At 37.8% G+C, this 16195-nt stretch overlaps 1 protein-coding gene across 6 annotated transcripts in view; it reads left to right on the top strand.

Annotated features, from left to right (window-relative positions):
- The window catches only part of SPIC (Spi-C transcription factor), a 51815-nt gene extending 36666 nt beyond the window's left edge, over positions 1-15149 (top strand). For 3 of the 6 annotated variants that reach the window (XM_049694735.1, XM_033427637.2, XM_049694733.1), the window contains 6 exons: positions 213-546; positions 4255-4280; positions 4868-4961; positions 6643-6755; positions 8256-8364; positions 13476-15149. In XM_049694735.1, the coding sequence (XP_049550692.1) occupies positions 4278-4280; positions 4868-4961; positions 6643-6755; positions 8256-8364; positions 13476-13903 (747 nt within the window). In that variant the 5' untranslated portion in view covers positions 213-546; positions 4255-4277 and the 3' untranslated portion in view covers positions 13904-15149. Of the gene's footprint in view, positions 1-188; positions 547-4254; positions 4281-4867; positions 4962-6642; positions 6756-8255; positions 8365-13475 lie in introns of all 6 variants that reach the window. The other 3 variants (XM_033427636.2, XM_049694734.1, XM_033427644.2) reach the window with 2 other exon arrangements.
- Positions 15150-16195: the final 1046 nt, after the last annotated feature.

Here is a 16195-nt window from a genome sequence, read left to right on the forward strand (position 1 = left end):
GGAATAGGAGCCTTACTCTCTAGAATGCTAAAAGGACAGTGTATCATTTCTTTTTTAAGTTGCTGAAAGCATTTTCATACTTTATCTTTACAAAGGACTCAAAACTGCATTTTTATTTTTCATCTGTAATATAGAATTGTGCCCCCAAAACATCATGTGCTCATTGGTTTTGCTCAACTCTTTTTCAGGGTCCATTTATTTATATCTTGCAGAATAAAACTTTGGAGACACCTGTTGGGGAAAATGTTGGCTTAGAAAATTGACTTTTTTCCATTGATTTCAAATACATAACAAGCCTGTACTACTATGAGAATCTGCCGGGTGCTATGAAGTCTGCCGTCGGGACTAAGAACCCTAGTCCAGTGGAACCTAATCTGCGGACATAGGGCTCCAACGTGGTTGAGAGCGTGTGCATGAAGTCATTTGGGCCTAAATCTGGACCCAGCCCAGCCCATTTCTCACTAGCAATTGGACCTTAGAAAAAAAATCATGAAATGTCTTTGATCCTCGGTTTAGATTCTTCATCTGTGAAATGGAGCTAAGGAGGTAACTACTATCATATGTGATGTTTAGATTCTTTTGAAAAAGTTTTATATTATTTTTTGGCTTGATGTGTGGATTGATCTGGATCCTTCCTCCTTCCTCTCTAACTTTGCCTCTTGGACCCCACACTCATTTTGCTCCAGCTGCACTGGCTTTCTTGTTTGTGCCTTGAATAAACCAAACTCATTTCCACCTAAGGCTCTTGGCGTCTGTTGTTTCTTCTGACTAGAGGTGCTTCGCTGCATTTCTGCTTTTCTTTTGCTCACTCTTTCTTATCCTTGGATTTCAGCTCACACACACTCCCTTAGAATTTTCGTGACCATTCACCATGACAGTATACACTTACTATGACTGTTCTCTTACTGTTTTCTCAGTACTTATTGTTAATAACACTTCTCTAGTTTGCTGTAAAAAAAAAAATCATTTTTCCTCACCAGAACTTGTTCAGGGCTGTGGTCCCTGGACTCAGGACAGTGTCTGGCAAAGAGCTCATTTATATATATTTGTTGACTAAATGAACCAAACAAAATAAAGTGGCACGAAAAGGGCGTAGACTGGCGATGGTACAGATTAAAAACTCATCAACATTAGCGATTTGGTTTTATACACTTTTTACTTAAACATCTACATTTCAGAAGAGGGGATGTGTGTTTACATTTGCATAATAAAACTCGGTCAAAAAAGTAATTGGTGTAGAACAATAGTCCCATATCAAAGGTGAGCTCAGATTCCAACTATGCAAAACAGAAAATCTCTCTCCCCACCCATAACATTTACAAAAAATTCTTAGGTGGTTTTCCCCCTGGCTAAATGTGACATCTATTAAAATGACAGAAGGTTACAGTTACTTAAGGGTGTTGCCTACCTGCGCTTCAGAGAGGAAAGTTATTTCCACCTGGACTATACCTAAATGTTAGATTGGCCTCTGATGGACAGGTAAGATAAAATAGGTAAATGGGCAGATGGATGGGCTGGGAAGGAAGCATTATAGGTGGAGGAAGTCCCCAATAATTTCCATCAGGGCCAGCAAAAACCATCCCAACCTTCAAGCTAAATAAGAGAACTGGACCTGGTCTATAAGTGCAGCAGCTTCAAGCATGTCCAATCAGATCACTACCCAGAAGCTTCTCCTGTTTTGGAGTTGTTACTGGATCCAGGTAAGAAGGGAAGACCATAGCATGGATTCATTTCCTTCTCTTAAATGCATGGTGGTAAGTAAGATTAAGGCTGGAATGAGGAGCCTCGAATGCCAGGGCAAGGGTCTGCGCCTTTAAGATCTCTAAGTAGGGCGATCAGTGAACGACATTAGAAGTAAAGTGGTTTGAGAGGAAAGAGACCAGAGTGAAGGCTGTTAATAGTTCAGGCAAGAAAAGCAATGTAGGCTCCAGAATCAGGGGAGAAATAATAGGAGTAACAGAAAAAGAAAGGTGGACAAGGGTTGTACAGGTCAGAGGTGCCCAGTGGGGCTGTGTAGGCCGGAGGAGCCATAAATTATGCTCGGTGGCAGGCGGGTTTCATGGGATTTGTTCTAATGCTTTTGGCCCATAGGATACAAATATTCTGTGCCTCTTCAAAATAATAGCCTCTGGTGTCCACTGGCCATATCATGAAATAGAAATAATGAAGGCACTGTATCTTTTAAAAAAAATCCCCTTTTGTAGCACTTCCTTAAAAACAGCTACTTAATGAAACTCTGCCAGTGAGCTCTTGACAGTTCTGTCTTATTTCTGATATTAATGAAACAACTTGGTAAAGGGCTGAAGTGTCTTCCTGGTAAGTGTTTAGTTTATGCTTTTCAAAACTCTTTGTAATAAGTGTTAATTTTCTTCTCTGGCCTAATGAGTGTTTCTCATTGACTGCCTGTTCCAATACTAGAAATATTAAGCAATTGAAGTGATCAATAATGTTTTCAAGCTTTTTTCTTCCCTTTGGGTTTGCTACTTTTAAGAGTCATGATAGTTTTGTGGGGTATTTTAGTCAAAGGGAGTAGTCTCATTTAAGTATTTAATTCAAAGTACAACACTCACCTGAGTATGTATTTGCTTCAGTGCTTATGAGCTGAGGCATAATTAATTGAAAGTTACTGACATGGCCTTTTAAAAACATATGTACTGATAATATTCATTAGGGACTATAGCCCAAAATGTGATTTATGGATTTTCTTCTTTTTTTTAAAGTTTTTGCTAAATTCTTCAACATCTCCCACATTGAGAAGCTGTATTTTTTTTCAGCTTTCTTGAGATATAATTGACATATTGTGTAAGTTTAAGGTGTACAACATGATGATTTGACATACATATACACTGAGAAAGGATTACCACAGTAAAATTAGTTAACACATTCATCACCTCCCATAGTTACCTTTTTTTATGGTTTTTCTTCTCATATTCTCTTTTAAATGACATAGTGATTTCAAAGAGCAGAATAGAATTTCGATGTTTGACATATTGTATTGCTACATTATGGATATGTATAATAATAGCATTAGATTATATCATCTAATCATATTATGCAGTATTAAATATTAAAGAGTAAGCTCATTGTGTTTGCAGGATAAATGCTAAAAACTTGTATAAACAGAGTTGCTTCATGTGCTAAATGAAATGGTAAGCAATGTGGACCCACCACCCGCTCTTTCTTGTTACGTGGATTTGTTTGTTTTGTGTAGTTCTATAGAACATAAAGTTTGAAAACATTTAATGTGGGTCAGTATGATAATTGTTTATTTAAAACAAAATCTACATTACTTACAGAGATAAGAATGTAAATAATGTAAAATTATAGACCAGAGTTCTTAATCTAGGATTTTAGAAAGTCCACCGACAGTTTTCATAGAGTACGTTTTATTTGTAATGTAAATTCACATTTCATGAGAGAAAAAGCATGTCTTTCACCAGATTCTCAGAAGTCCATATGACACCAGAAACTTACAAAAAAAAAAAAAAATCACTGTTATAAATGGAGAGCCATGCTAAGGTAAAAAAGATTTTGATTTCCAGAACTTTTTAATACTTTAATATTTAAAAGAATTTAAAAATATTTAAACATACTCGAATTATTTCTATATTTTCATATCAATATAAATAGTTTGTGTAATTAACTCTAGCTATTTTATTTATTTTTTAATCTCTTTTTATTGAAGTATAGTTAATTTACAATGTTGCGTTAGTTTCAAATGTATAGCAAAATGATTCAGTTATACATATGTAGCTATTTAACATTTAAGAAGTTTTGTAGGACATCCCTGGTGGCACAGTGGTTAAGAATCCGCCTGCCAATGCAGGGGACACGAGTCCGAGCCCTGGTCCAGGAAGATCCCACATGCCATGGAGCAACTAAGCACATGGTGCCACAACTACTGAGCCTGCGCTCTAGAGCCCACGAGCCACAACTACCGAAGCCTGTGCTCCTAGAGCCCGTGCTCTGCAACTAGAGAAAGCCCACGCACAGCAGCGAAGACCCAATGCAGCCAAAATAAATAAATTAATTAATTTAAAAAAAAAAGTTTTGTGATGACAGAAAAGCAAAAATAAATTTTTGTAGGAAATTTCTGTAGAAAGAAAATTTGTACTCATCAAAGAGAATTCAGACGGTACTTTTGGTTTATATAAGGTATATTCAGAAAATATTTTAAGTAAAGTCTTTTAATTCAGAGGCAAATTAAATAGAAACACTATTTAATTTTGTTTTTTAAATATTAATCTTTTTCAGAATTGTCAATTTATTAATGAAGCATGGTAAGTTGGCATTTAAAAATCTTTACTCTTCCTCCATTTTGAAAACAAGATATATGGGCTAGATTAATAAGGGTATGAAATGGTTTGCAAAACAGTTCAATTTTAGGTCTTGGAGGCATGCTTTTGAAATTAAGAGCATTTCATTTTTAAATAATGATTCAGATTCTGTTTGATTAAAGATATTTCCCTGATCCCTTTTTCCAAATCAGTCTCCTGCTATATAACTCCTTGCTAAAAATTTATAAAATGTTGAATACTATACTATAGAATGAGGTTGCTCTCTAAATACTATGTTACAGAGCAATGGATCTCAGCCAGGGTTGATGTTGTTCCCCAGGGTATATTTGGCTATGTCTGAGACATTTTTTGTTTGTCACAACTGTGGGAGTGCTACTGGCATCTAGTGGGTAGAGACCAGCGATGCCGTTTAGCACCGTGCAATGCACAGGGCAACCCCTTTGCAACAGTCTTCATCAATCTAAAATGTCAATAGTGCTGTGGTTGAGAAACAAACCCTCCTTTATATCAGGAAAATTAAGTTCTACTGGTAATTTCCTAACTCCAGAGTTCTGCAATTGTTCTAACAGGCTTGTGTTGAACAAGACAAGCTGGGTCAAGCATTTGAAGATGCTTTTGAAGTACTGAGGCAACATTCAACTGGTGATCTTCAGTACTCCTCAGGTAAAGATGTCAGTCCCCTTCTGCTGGTAGTTTGTATTTGTTTATCCCACACTGCTAAATTGTCCCTCTCTGCTTTCCTCTCCCCTTTTGTAGCCCCAAGTTTGTTTTTGTTTTGTTTAAATTTATTTATTTATATTTTTTGGCTGCCTTGGGTCTTTGTTGCTGTGCATGGGCTTTCTCTAATTGCGTCGAGCAGGGGCTACTCTCGGTTGTGGTGCACAGGCTTCTCATTGCGGTGGCTTCTCTTCTTGTGGAGCACGGGCTCTAGGCACGCGGGCTTCAGTAGTTGCAGCACACAGGCTCATTAGTTGTGGCTCGCGGGCTCTAGAGCACAGGCTCAGTAATTGTGGCACACAGGCTTAGTTGCTCTGAGGCATGTGGGATCTTCCCAGACCAGGGCTCGAACCCGTTGGCAGGCAGACTCTTTTTTTGTTTGTTTGTTTGTTTGCGGTACGCGGGCCTCTCACCGCTGTGGCCTCTCCCATTGCGGAGCACAGGCTCTGGACGCGCAGGCTCAGCGACCATGGCTCACGGGCCCAGCCGCTCCGTGGCATGTGGGATCTTCCCGGACTGGGGCACGAACCCGTGTCCCCTGCATCGGCAGGCGGACTCTCAACCACTGCGCCACCAGGGAAGCGCCCCCAAGTTTGTTATCTATATCTGAGAGTCTGTTTCTGTTTGTATTATTTTTTAGATTCCACATATAAGTGATATCATACAGCACTTGTCTTTGTCTGACTTACTTCGCTAAGCATAACATTCTCTCAGTACATCCATGTTGCCACAAATTGCAGAATTTCATTTCTTTTATATAGCCGAGTAATATTCCATTGTGTATATATATACCACATCCTCTTTATCCATTTGTCTGTTGATTGGGCACTTGGGTTGCTTCCATGTCTTGGCTACTGTAAATAGTGCTACTATGAACATTGGGATGCATGTATCTTTTTGAATTAGTTTTCATTTTCTTCAGGTATATTGAATATATCCAGGAGTGGAATTGCTGAATCATATGGTAGTTGTGTTTTTGAGGGCCCTTCATACTGTTTTCCATAGTGGCTGCACCGATTTACATTCCCACTAATAGCATACAAGGGTTCCCTTTTCTCCACATCCTCTCCAGAATTTATTATTTGTAGACTTTTTGATGATAGCCATTTTGACTTGTGTGAGGATATTTCTCATTGTTGTTTTGATTTGCATTTCTCTAATAATTAGTAATGTTGAGGATCTTTTCATGTGCTTATTAGCCATCTGTATGTCTTCTTTGGAGAAATGTCTATTCAGGTCTTCTGCCCATTTTTTGATTGGGTTGTTTATTTTTTTGATATTGAGTTATATGAGCTCTTTATATATTTTGGATATTAACCCCCTTGTGAGTCACATCATTTGCAAATATTTTCTCCCATTGTATAGGTTGTCTTTGTTTTGTCAATGGTTTCCTTTGCTGTGCAAAAGCTTTTAAGTTTAATTAGGTCCCATTTGTTTAATTTGCTTTTATTTCTTTTGCATTAGGAGACAGATCTGCCTATGTTCTTTATCCTAAATAAATTTAACATCTCAATATAAAAATGCCAAGAGCAATCACGTATATAAGCATATAAACATGTATAAGCATCACACACACACACAAATATAAACTTTGACTTTGTCAGTTTCTTTCCCTGTTTTTAAATAGATTACAGAAATTACCTGGCTTTCATCAACCACTGTTCTCATGTCAGAGGAAATTCCAACAGCTATGGTGTGCTGCCCACAGAGGAACCTGTCTACAATTGGAGAACAGTAATAGTGAGTACTTTTACCAGGGGACCAGCATCCCTCAGTAACAGGCAAATTTCCTATTTGTCCCAGCCTTCCCCTTGGTGAATTTGATGGTCAGTGTGGGGGACCATCAATGCTGTCAAGAAGGAAACTGCGCTTTATCATTGTCCTTCATCTGACTTCAGATGGGTTTGAATGATTTCTATAGAGGAGGTATTTTAGGGTTCTCACATCAATGCTTCTCCTCAGTCCATCCGAAAAGCTGCAGGAAAGTTATGGATCCCCTAAAACGTTCCCTGCACTGGCTTTACCCACAATCTTGTATTAACCTGCTCTATTTCCCCTCCCAAGCTCAGAGCTAGCTATGTGTATTGGACCAATTCATTTCTATTTTAGTAGCCTTCTGCAAACGGGAGTGTCCCCACCATCTACCTCTCCTTCCATGTGTTCTTTTACATTGTTTACGTTCTTTCTTTCTTCTTCTTCTTATTTATCTATTTATTTATTTTGGCCATGTTGCGGCATGTGGGATCTTAGTTCCCTGACCAGGGATGGAACCCATGCCCCCTGCAGTGGATGTGCCGAGTTCTAACCACTTGACTGCCAGGAAATTACCTGCATTGTTTCCTTGATGTGTCCCTTTTATCAAGCAGTCTTAATGTGGTAGAGTATAAATATTAAAGTTTTTTTTTCAGTTATTACCCTCAACCATAGTATGTCAAATGTCCTTTTTCTGTCCCTGTAAATTATACTATCAGGGCCTCTCCAACAAGACATTTCTTTAAAGAGGGAGTTTGGGTTTTACTTTAACCTCTCTCACCTCCCCTTAGGGTTGCCAGGTAACCTGGCAACCTATAAAATATAGGATGCCTAATATTTTTATTTGCTAGATCTGGCTACCCTATTTCCACTTCAGCTTCCATCCCCAGCATACACTGCACAGCCTCTTGTGGTGGGGACTCCTTACCTGCTGGGCAGCCCTCCTGTATAAGGAGGGCTCAAGTCCACCCCCTTCCACCACCATGTCTAGTTAACCCATGGAGGCCCACATTTCCTTGCCATATGTAATGGTAGGAACTCAGGCTGCTTCTTCCTGCCTCTCTTGCCTCTGTCCTCCCTCAGCTGCCATCTTTCTCCTCTTATCTTCTCTTGCCAGATGGGCATCCAGCTCAGGAATGGAAGCCCATCTTCCCTTTTTGCTGGCGCCTCAGTTTCTACTAATGATTCTTTTGGATCTTTCTTGCTGGGCATTTTTAGGGGAAAGGAGGAAGCAACCCACTCTCCTTTCTCATAGGGAGGGGAAGATACAGAACTCCTCACAAAGCCTCAGATTACCCTCTGTCCCTTGGCCCTCTCCATATATGGGTTTGATGCTAGCTCTGCCCTGGGAGACAGCAGTTGAAGGTAGGGATTTTCAGAATTCGAGAGATGCTGAACACTCTTTTTGCCCTCAGCTTTTGACTTTGGCCACCAATTGGGGGCCACACGGGAAGTCCCACTTAACATCCTGATACATTATTTATATAGAACAGTGCTGCGGACCTCTATTTTGAAGGAAATATTCATCAGTCTCTGCAGAACATCCCTGAAAACCAGCTGGTGCAACCTACTCTTCTCCAGCAAAAGGGAGGAAAAGGTATGTGGATCCATTACTCCTCGCATAGGTAAAAGAGTCAAATCTTCATCAAAGCAGCTTTAAGGGAATTTCATATCTGAGTTTGGAATTGATTTGCAAAATATTCTCTTCTCACAGTTGAGAGTAATTTAACTCTGACAGACAAACTACTCCAAGCTGTTTATCTTGGGTGAGCTTTCCTATAGCTTCATAGAGATGTTGTAAAGGTGCAAAGTGTCACTTCAGTCAAATAAATCTGTATTCAAGAATAAGGTGTAAGATATGGAGAACAAACGAGTGATTACCATTGCGGGGAGGGGCAGTATAGGAGTAGGGGATTAAGAGGTATTATGTATAAAATAAGCTACAAGGCTGTATTCTACAACACAGAGAATATAGCCATTATTTTAGAATAGCTTTAAATGGCATATAACCTTTAAAAATTGTGAATCATTCTCTTGTAAACCTGTAACTTATATAATATTGTACATCAACTATACTTCAATAAAAAAGGAATAAGGTATATACATTTTAGGTATAGAAGGGGGAACTTTTCCGTAAATTATTTTAGCAGTCTTATTTCAACTGTGAAGCCCTCAGGATAGAAATCATCTCTATTAAGTTCTCCACAAACTTAATCATCTCTATTAAGTTTTCCAAGTTCCATCATAACTTTATTTCATAAATTTGAAATCTTGATTTCATAAATGAAGATGATCTCATCTAACAGGTAGGCAAAAGTGTTAAAGTAGGATAATAGCCTCTGTTGGCTAAGATGTGGGCCACACACATTCACGTGCATTATTAAAGAGAGTATAAATTTTTACAAAGTTTTGGAAGGCAATTTAGCAATACCTACCAAAATTTTAAATGTTCATACCTTTTGACTCTTAGTGACTATATAACTCACTTAGTGGTTGAGTGTGAACTCTGGGTTGATTATGTGACCCTGGCCAAATCACTTACTTAACCTTCTGTACCACAGTCTCCTTATTCAAAAACAACCAAACAAATAGTAATAATTGTACAGACATTGTAAGGTTGCTATAAAAATTAAGTGAGAAGATCCATGTAAAGCATTAGGCTCATAGTCTGGCACTATGGATATTTCCCCAAATACCTTAGATGCATGTGTGTGCATATATATGTATTAGGATGTTCCTTGCAATGTTGTTTGTGATAGTAAATTACCTCCGATATACAAAGACATATAAGATGCATCCCAATTTTATAGTGTAATTTAAAAAATGATCCCTTATCATAGCTACTTAAAATTATTTTTTTTTAATTTTTATTTTATTTTTTAATTGAGGTATAGTTGATTTATATTATTAGTTCCAGGTTTATAACATAGTGATTCAAAATTTTTATAGCTTGTACTGCATTTTTGTTATAAAATATTGACTATATTTCCTGTGCTGCATAGTATATCCTTGTAACTTATTTCTTTTATACGTAGTAGTTTGTACCCCAATCTTGCTCCTCCCTCCTTCCCTCTCCCCACTGGTAACCACTACTTTGTTCTCTATATCTGTGGGTCTGTTTCTATTCTGTTACATTCATTTGTTAATTTTTAAATTTTTTTTTGTTTATTTTTTAGATTCCACATATAAGAGATAACATACAGTATTTGTCTTTCTCTGACTTACTTCACTTAGCATAATACCTTCTAGGCCCATCCACTTTGTTGTAAGTGGCAAGATTTTATTCTTTTTTTAATGGATAATATTCCATTGTATGTATATATACATCTTCTTTATCCATTCATCTGTTTATGGACACTTAGGTTGCATCCATATCTTGGCTATTATAAATAATGCTGCTATGAACATTGGAAAGCATGTAACTTTTCAAATTAGTGTTTTCATTTTCTTTGGATATATACCCAAGAGTGGAATTGCTGGGTCATAGGGTAGTTCTTTTTTGTTTTTTTTGGCCGTGCCATGCGGCACGTGGGATCTTAGCTCCCCAACAAGGGATTGAACCCAAGCCCCCTGCATTGGAAACGCGGAGTCTTAACCACTGGACCGCCAGGGAGGTCCCTGGTAGCTCTATTTTTAGTTTTTGAGGAATCTCCCCACTGTTTTCCACAGTGGCTCTATCAATTTATATTCCTATCAACAGTGTACAAGGGCTCCTTTTTCTCCACATCCTTGCCAACATTTGTTATTTGTGATTTTTTTAAAAATTATAGCCATTCTGACAGGTGTGAGGTGATATCTCATTGTGGTTTTAATTTGCATTTCTGAATCTTTAGCGATGTTGAGCATAAACATCGCACAGATTTGCATGTGCCTGTTGGTCATCTGTATGTCTTTGGGAAAATGTCTATTCAGGTCTTCTGCCAATTTTTTAATTGGGTTGTTTGTTTTTTGATATTGAGTTGCACGAGCTATTTACATATTTTTGATATTAACCATTTTTTGGTCATATCATTTGCAAATATTTTCTCCCATTCAGTAGGTTGCCCTTTTGTCTTGTTGATGGTTTCCTTTGCTGTGCAAAAGCTTTTAAGTTTAATTAGGTCCCATTTGTTTATTTTTGCTCTTGTTTCCTTTGCCTTAGGAGACAGATCAAAAAAAATATTGCTACAATTTTTGTCAAAGAGGTTCTGCCTAGTGCTTTGTTTCCTTCTAGGAGTTTTATGGTTTTTGGTCTTACATTTAGGTCTTTAGTCCATTTTGAGTTTATTTTTGTAAATGTGTGGAAAAATCTTCTAATTTCATTCTTTTACATGTAGCTGTCCATACTTAAAATTATTTTAAATTGAATATTTTTTGAGATAACTAGTTTTGTTCTTATAAAACAGTATACTGTATCCTAGAATTGTAAAAGTCTAACTGTGCAGTAATATTCTAATCCAGCAAGGAATAATGTATAAAATCACATAAGTAAAGTAAATCTACTGAATATTACTATTGAATATTAAATAATGGTAGTAATTTAATATGAGGCCAATAACACTTCTACCTCTGTCACCTATTTTTTTTTTAAACAAACAAACCAACCAGTTACTAAATCCAGGGTGTGGCGCCTGTATCTTTTCACTGATGTTTTCGGCTGTGGATCTCGCCATTAGGGAATGTATCATTTACCACTTACCACCTGAAATAGTGATACATTTAAAACAATGAAATTTCAAAATAATTCGGGAATTCATTATTGAGAGAAAAATAGTACATGCATAAAAATAGAACATATATAGTTATTAAAGAGCAAAAGGCATACTTTAAGTATTGAAACAGAAAGAGCTCTAAATACATTTTGGTTTTTGTTTTAATCCTTTTTAATCCCATAATTCAAAAGTAATAATGCTCATTATTAAGAATTCAACTGATTCAGAAGTATGTAAAGAACAAGTGAAAAAATGTTCTTTCTTCCCATGCTATGCCCCACAAGTAACCTTTGTCAACAGTTTAGTATTTCCTCTATCTATAGCTAATCTCTGTATTGTTCTATGATTTTATTTAAGATATATTATTCACTGGAAAAAGTACAAAATACTGTGATACCATTTTTAATTTTTTTTTTTGGTTTTTTTTTTTTTTTGCGATACGCGGGCCTCTCACTGTTGTGGCCTCTCCCGTTGCGGAGCACAGGCTCCGGACGCGCAGGCTCAGCGGCCATGGCTCACGGGCCCAGCCGCTCCGCGGCATGTGGGATCTTCCCGGACCGGGGCACGAACCCGTGTACCCTGCATCGGCAGGCGGACTCTCAACCACTGCGCCACCAGGGAAGCCCCCATTTTTAATTTTTAAAGGATACACGTATGTTTATATAGGCAAAACAAATTATTTTCTAGAAATATGTAGGATAGATTGGAGTTTTTACTTTCCGTTTGTGCTTCTGTTTGAATTTTTTATCATATAATACTTTTAGTTTCAAAAAGTAAAAACTTAAACATTTTTTTCAAAATTGAAAAACAAACTTTTAAAGATGAGAATGCATTATAATTAATTTGACCACTGGGTGAGAGCCAGAGAACTTCTTTAAGGCTGTGACTTTAATTCATGATGTATTTTTTGGTAAGTCCCTTTCATTTCCCAATTCATAAACTCAAGATAATATAACACAAAAGATAATCTTTGTAAAAACCTTTGAGGTTTTTGGATGAATGATGACAGATGCATGAGTATTACACCCCAGAGACTGTTTAAAGCAGTTTGAGAATCCACTATTCTACTTTCTCAAGGGGAAAATGGAATTTGGCTGTGGAGCTGTTAGCTACTGACAGATCTGGTGGGACATGGTGTTTACAGGCCAATTCAGAAGTCACAAAACCGGTTGTCACCTTTGTTCTCCAATCCACCAAACAAGCAAAAACCATAGCAACAAATCTTCCCAAAGTTTCCTTTCTAGTTATTCTGAAATATAAAGGGCTGTGCTCCTAAAAGAGATTAAAAACTCTGGCAGTACCATCTTATTTCACTGCAATGAAAAAATACCACAACGCTCACTGTCATTGCTCACTAATAATGTCAAAATGTCATGAAGATATTTTGGCATTTCGACTCTGGTTTTTTTCTCTTCTTTATTTTTTCGAGTAGTTATGCAGAACCGGAGTTAGCATTTTTACATGTCTGTTACTGATTTCATTTGTATTTGCACACTGTTTTACATTTTGCAAAATACATTCACCTTCCTTACCTCATTGACTTAACTTATTTGAATAAAGCCCCTTCAAATGAGTTGTCTTTTGCAAATGGCTTTTGAGACTTCTCTTTAAAACCACTAAACTTTGCAGTCCATTTTGCTCAGTCTTGTTATTCTGTAGACGGTTTAACATACAACATAAAATTAGAAGTCAAGATGTAGCTGTGACAAAAGACCACGTGACAAATGGGAGACTCGAGTAGAGAGATGCCATGCTTCCCTTCTCCAGTGAAGGACGGTACAAAATTTTGGACAACTTCCCTAACAAGGAAAGGTTCAGTTGAAACCGCAGTAGGCCAAATAGACCCTTGATTTTCAAGTCCCATAAAATGATACCATAAATGCATTCTAAGGGGTGAGTAGGAAGAAAACCAGTCCCAATGCAACTTTGAATTCTGTAGTCACTCAACAAACCCTTCCCGAGGATGTTCCTTGTGTAGAGCCATGGTAAAGTATGACATTGTTTTCCTCTATTTTAGGCAGGAAGAAGCTCCGACTGTTTGAATACCTTCATGAATCCCTGTGTAATCCCGAGATGGCATCTTGTATTCAATGGATAGATCAAACCAAAGGCATCTTTCAGTTTGTATCAAAAAACAAAGAAAAACTTGCCCAACTTTGGGGGAAAAGAAAAGGCAATCGGAAGACCATGACTTACCAGAAAATGGCCAGAGCACTAAGGAATTATGGAAGGACTGGGGAAGTCATCAAAATCCGGAGAAAGTTAACTTACCAGTTCAGTGAGGCCATTCTCCAAAGACTGTCTCCATCTTATTTCTTGGAAGAAGAGATCTTCTACTCACAGTGTGTTCAACCTGATCAAGGATATCTCAGTTTAAATAACTGGAATGCAAATTATAATTATACATATGCCACTTACCATGATCTAAGTCACCCTGATTGCTAAATATACTCTTATATATCAAAATTTTCTGGCATCAGAAATCCCTACAAGTTTTAGGATTTTTCTCTGAAAACAGATACTGAAAAACAAAACAAAAAACCCAAACTTCATTATTGCTATCTTTTATGAAGTAGCATATAATCTATACTAACTTGGTGAAAAATTCTGCCAGTGAACAACTTTAAAGATCAAGTCCCATTTGAAAATATAGACTAAATGTCCTTCCTTTTACTATTGTCTATGTAATACTTCCTTCTAGATTAATAATGCTAGTGGAGATGCTTTGATTTACATATTGATTTAAACATTATTTTCCTGTCATACACTCAGACAAAAAAAAAAATCATTCTAACATGTATCCAACAGCTTTACAACAAAACAAAAAATGATTGCCTGTGATAGTGTTCCTGCTAAATTACATTCATGGCTTTAAAAATTTCAGTGACTAAAACTAGAACTACCGTATGATCCAGCAATTCCACTCCTGGGTATACATCCAAAGAAAATGAAAACACTAATTTGAAAAGATATATGCACCCCAGTGTTCACAGCTGCATTTTTTTTTGGCCACACTGCACAGCTTGCGGGATCTCAGTTCCCCGACCAGGGATTGAACCCAGGCCTCTGCAGTGAAAGCGCAGAATCCTAACCACTAGACTACCAGGGAACTCCCATAGCAGCATTGTTTATAATAGCCAAGATATGGAAGGCAACCTAAGTGTCCACCACAGATGAATGGATAAAGAAGACGTGGTATATAAACACAATTGAGTACTACACAGCCATAAAAAAAGAGTGAAATTTTGTCATTTGCAACAACATGGATGGACCTGGAGGGTATTATGCTTAGTGAAATAAGTCAGGGAGAGAAAGACAAATACTGTGTGTTGTCATTTATATGTGGAATCTAAAAATTGAAACGAATATAACAAAATAGAAACAGACTTAAAGATATAGAGAACAAATTAGTTATCAGTGGCAGGAAGGAAGGAGGGAGGGGGCAAGATAGGGGTGGAGTTTTAAAAGGTACAGACTACTATGTATAAAATAAATAAGATAACAAGGATGTAATGTACAGCACAGGGAATATAGCCAATATTTTATAATAGCTTTGAATAGAGCATAATCTAGAAAAATATTGAATCACTATGTAGTACACCTAAAACTAATATAATATTGTACATCGGAAACTGGTATTGTAAATCAACTGTATTTCTATAAAATAAATACATAAAAATCAAAAAGTAAATACTTTAGTGGCTATTCTGAACCTATCTTTTTTCTGCACTTCAGACCTCATGGTCTGTAACCCTGCGGTGCTAAAGACACGATGGTCTAGGGAAAATGCCACTTATAAACTCCAAAGTTACACTTCCCACAAATCATTTGCTTGCATTTCTCTCTTGCTTTGGGTAGATCCAGGAGCTAAAGTTTCTTGCTCTCCTGCCACTCAGCCACAGGGAGGTGCTCCTGCACTGTTACGTCTCTGCCCAAACTTCGGCCATGATCTCTTCTTTTCTTGAACTAGCCCAGCTAAACCAGATTGGAACAGTTGGAGGCAAAAAAAAAAAAAGAAAAGAAAGACTTTGATAAAAGATGGAGGCTAGCAAATAATAAACCCTAGAGAGGAGCCAGGATTTAGGCAGTCTTTCTTGGGAGCTATGGTTTATCCTTAACATTCCATAAGAAACCCTGGGAAGAAACCCTTTGTCTCTTACTTGCTGCTTGGCAGGTTTATGCATATGCCATCTGTAATACCATGAAACAAGAGAGCTTCATGGACTATATGGGCCATCTTCAGTCCAGACCAAGTGGGCCTGGCCAGCAGGTCAAGAGCTCCTTGGAGCTTGCCCTATTAGATTTTCAGCACTGGGACTTCGCTGAGTGGTGTAGTGGTTAAGAATCCACCTGCCAATGCAGGGGACACAGGTTCAAGACCTGGTCCAGGAAGATCCCACATGCCGTGGAGCAACTAAGCCCCTGTGCTGCAACTACTGAGCTTGCGAGCCAAAACTACTGAAGCCTGTGTGCCTAGAGCCCATGCTCCGCAACCACAGAAGCCACCGCAAGGAGGAGCCCATGTACCTCAATGAAGTATAGCCCCTGTTCGCCACAACTAGGGAAAGCCCAAGCGCAACAACAAAGACCCAACACAGCCAAAAATAAAATTAATTAATTAAAAAAAGATTTGCAGCACTGCCATGATCGTATAATGGTTAGTACTCTGCATTGTGTCCAGCATTCCCAGTCTCCCCTTTTCTTTTGTCCCCTCCTGGTGCCCTTCCTTCCCCAGGG

The sequence above is a fragment of the Orcinus orca genome, chromosome 11 (genome assembly GCF_937001465.1).
Source record: "Orcinus orca chromosome 11, mOrcOrc1.1, whole genome shotgun sequence".
Taxonomy (NCBI): domain Eukaryota; kingdom Metazoa; phylum Chordata; class Mammalia; order Artiodactyla; family Delphinidae; genus Orcinus; species Orcinus orca.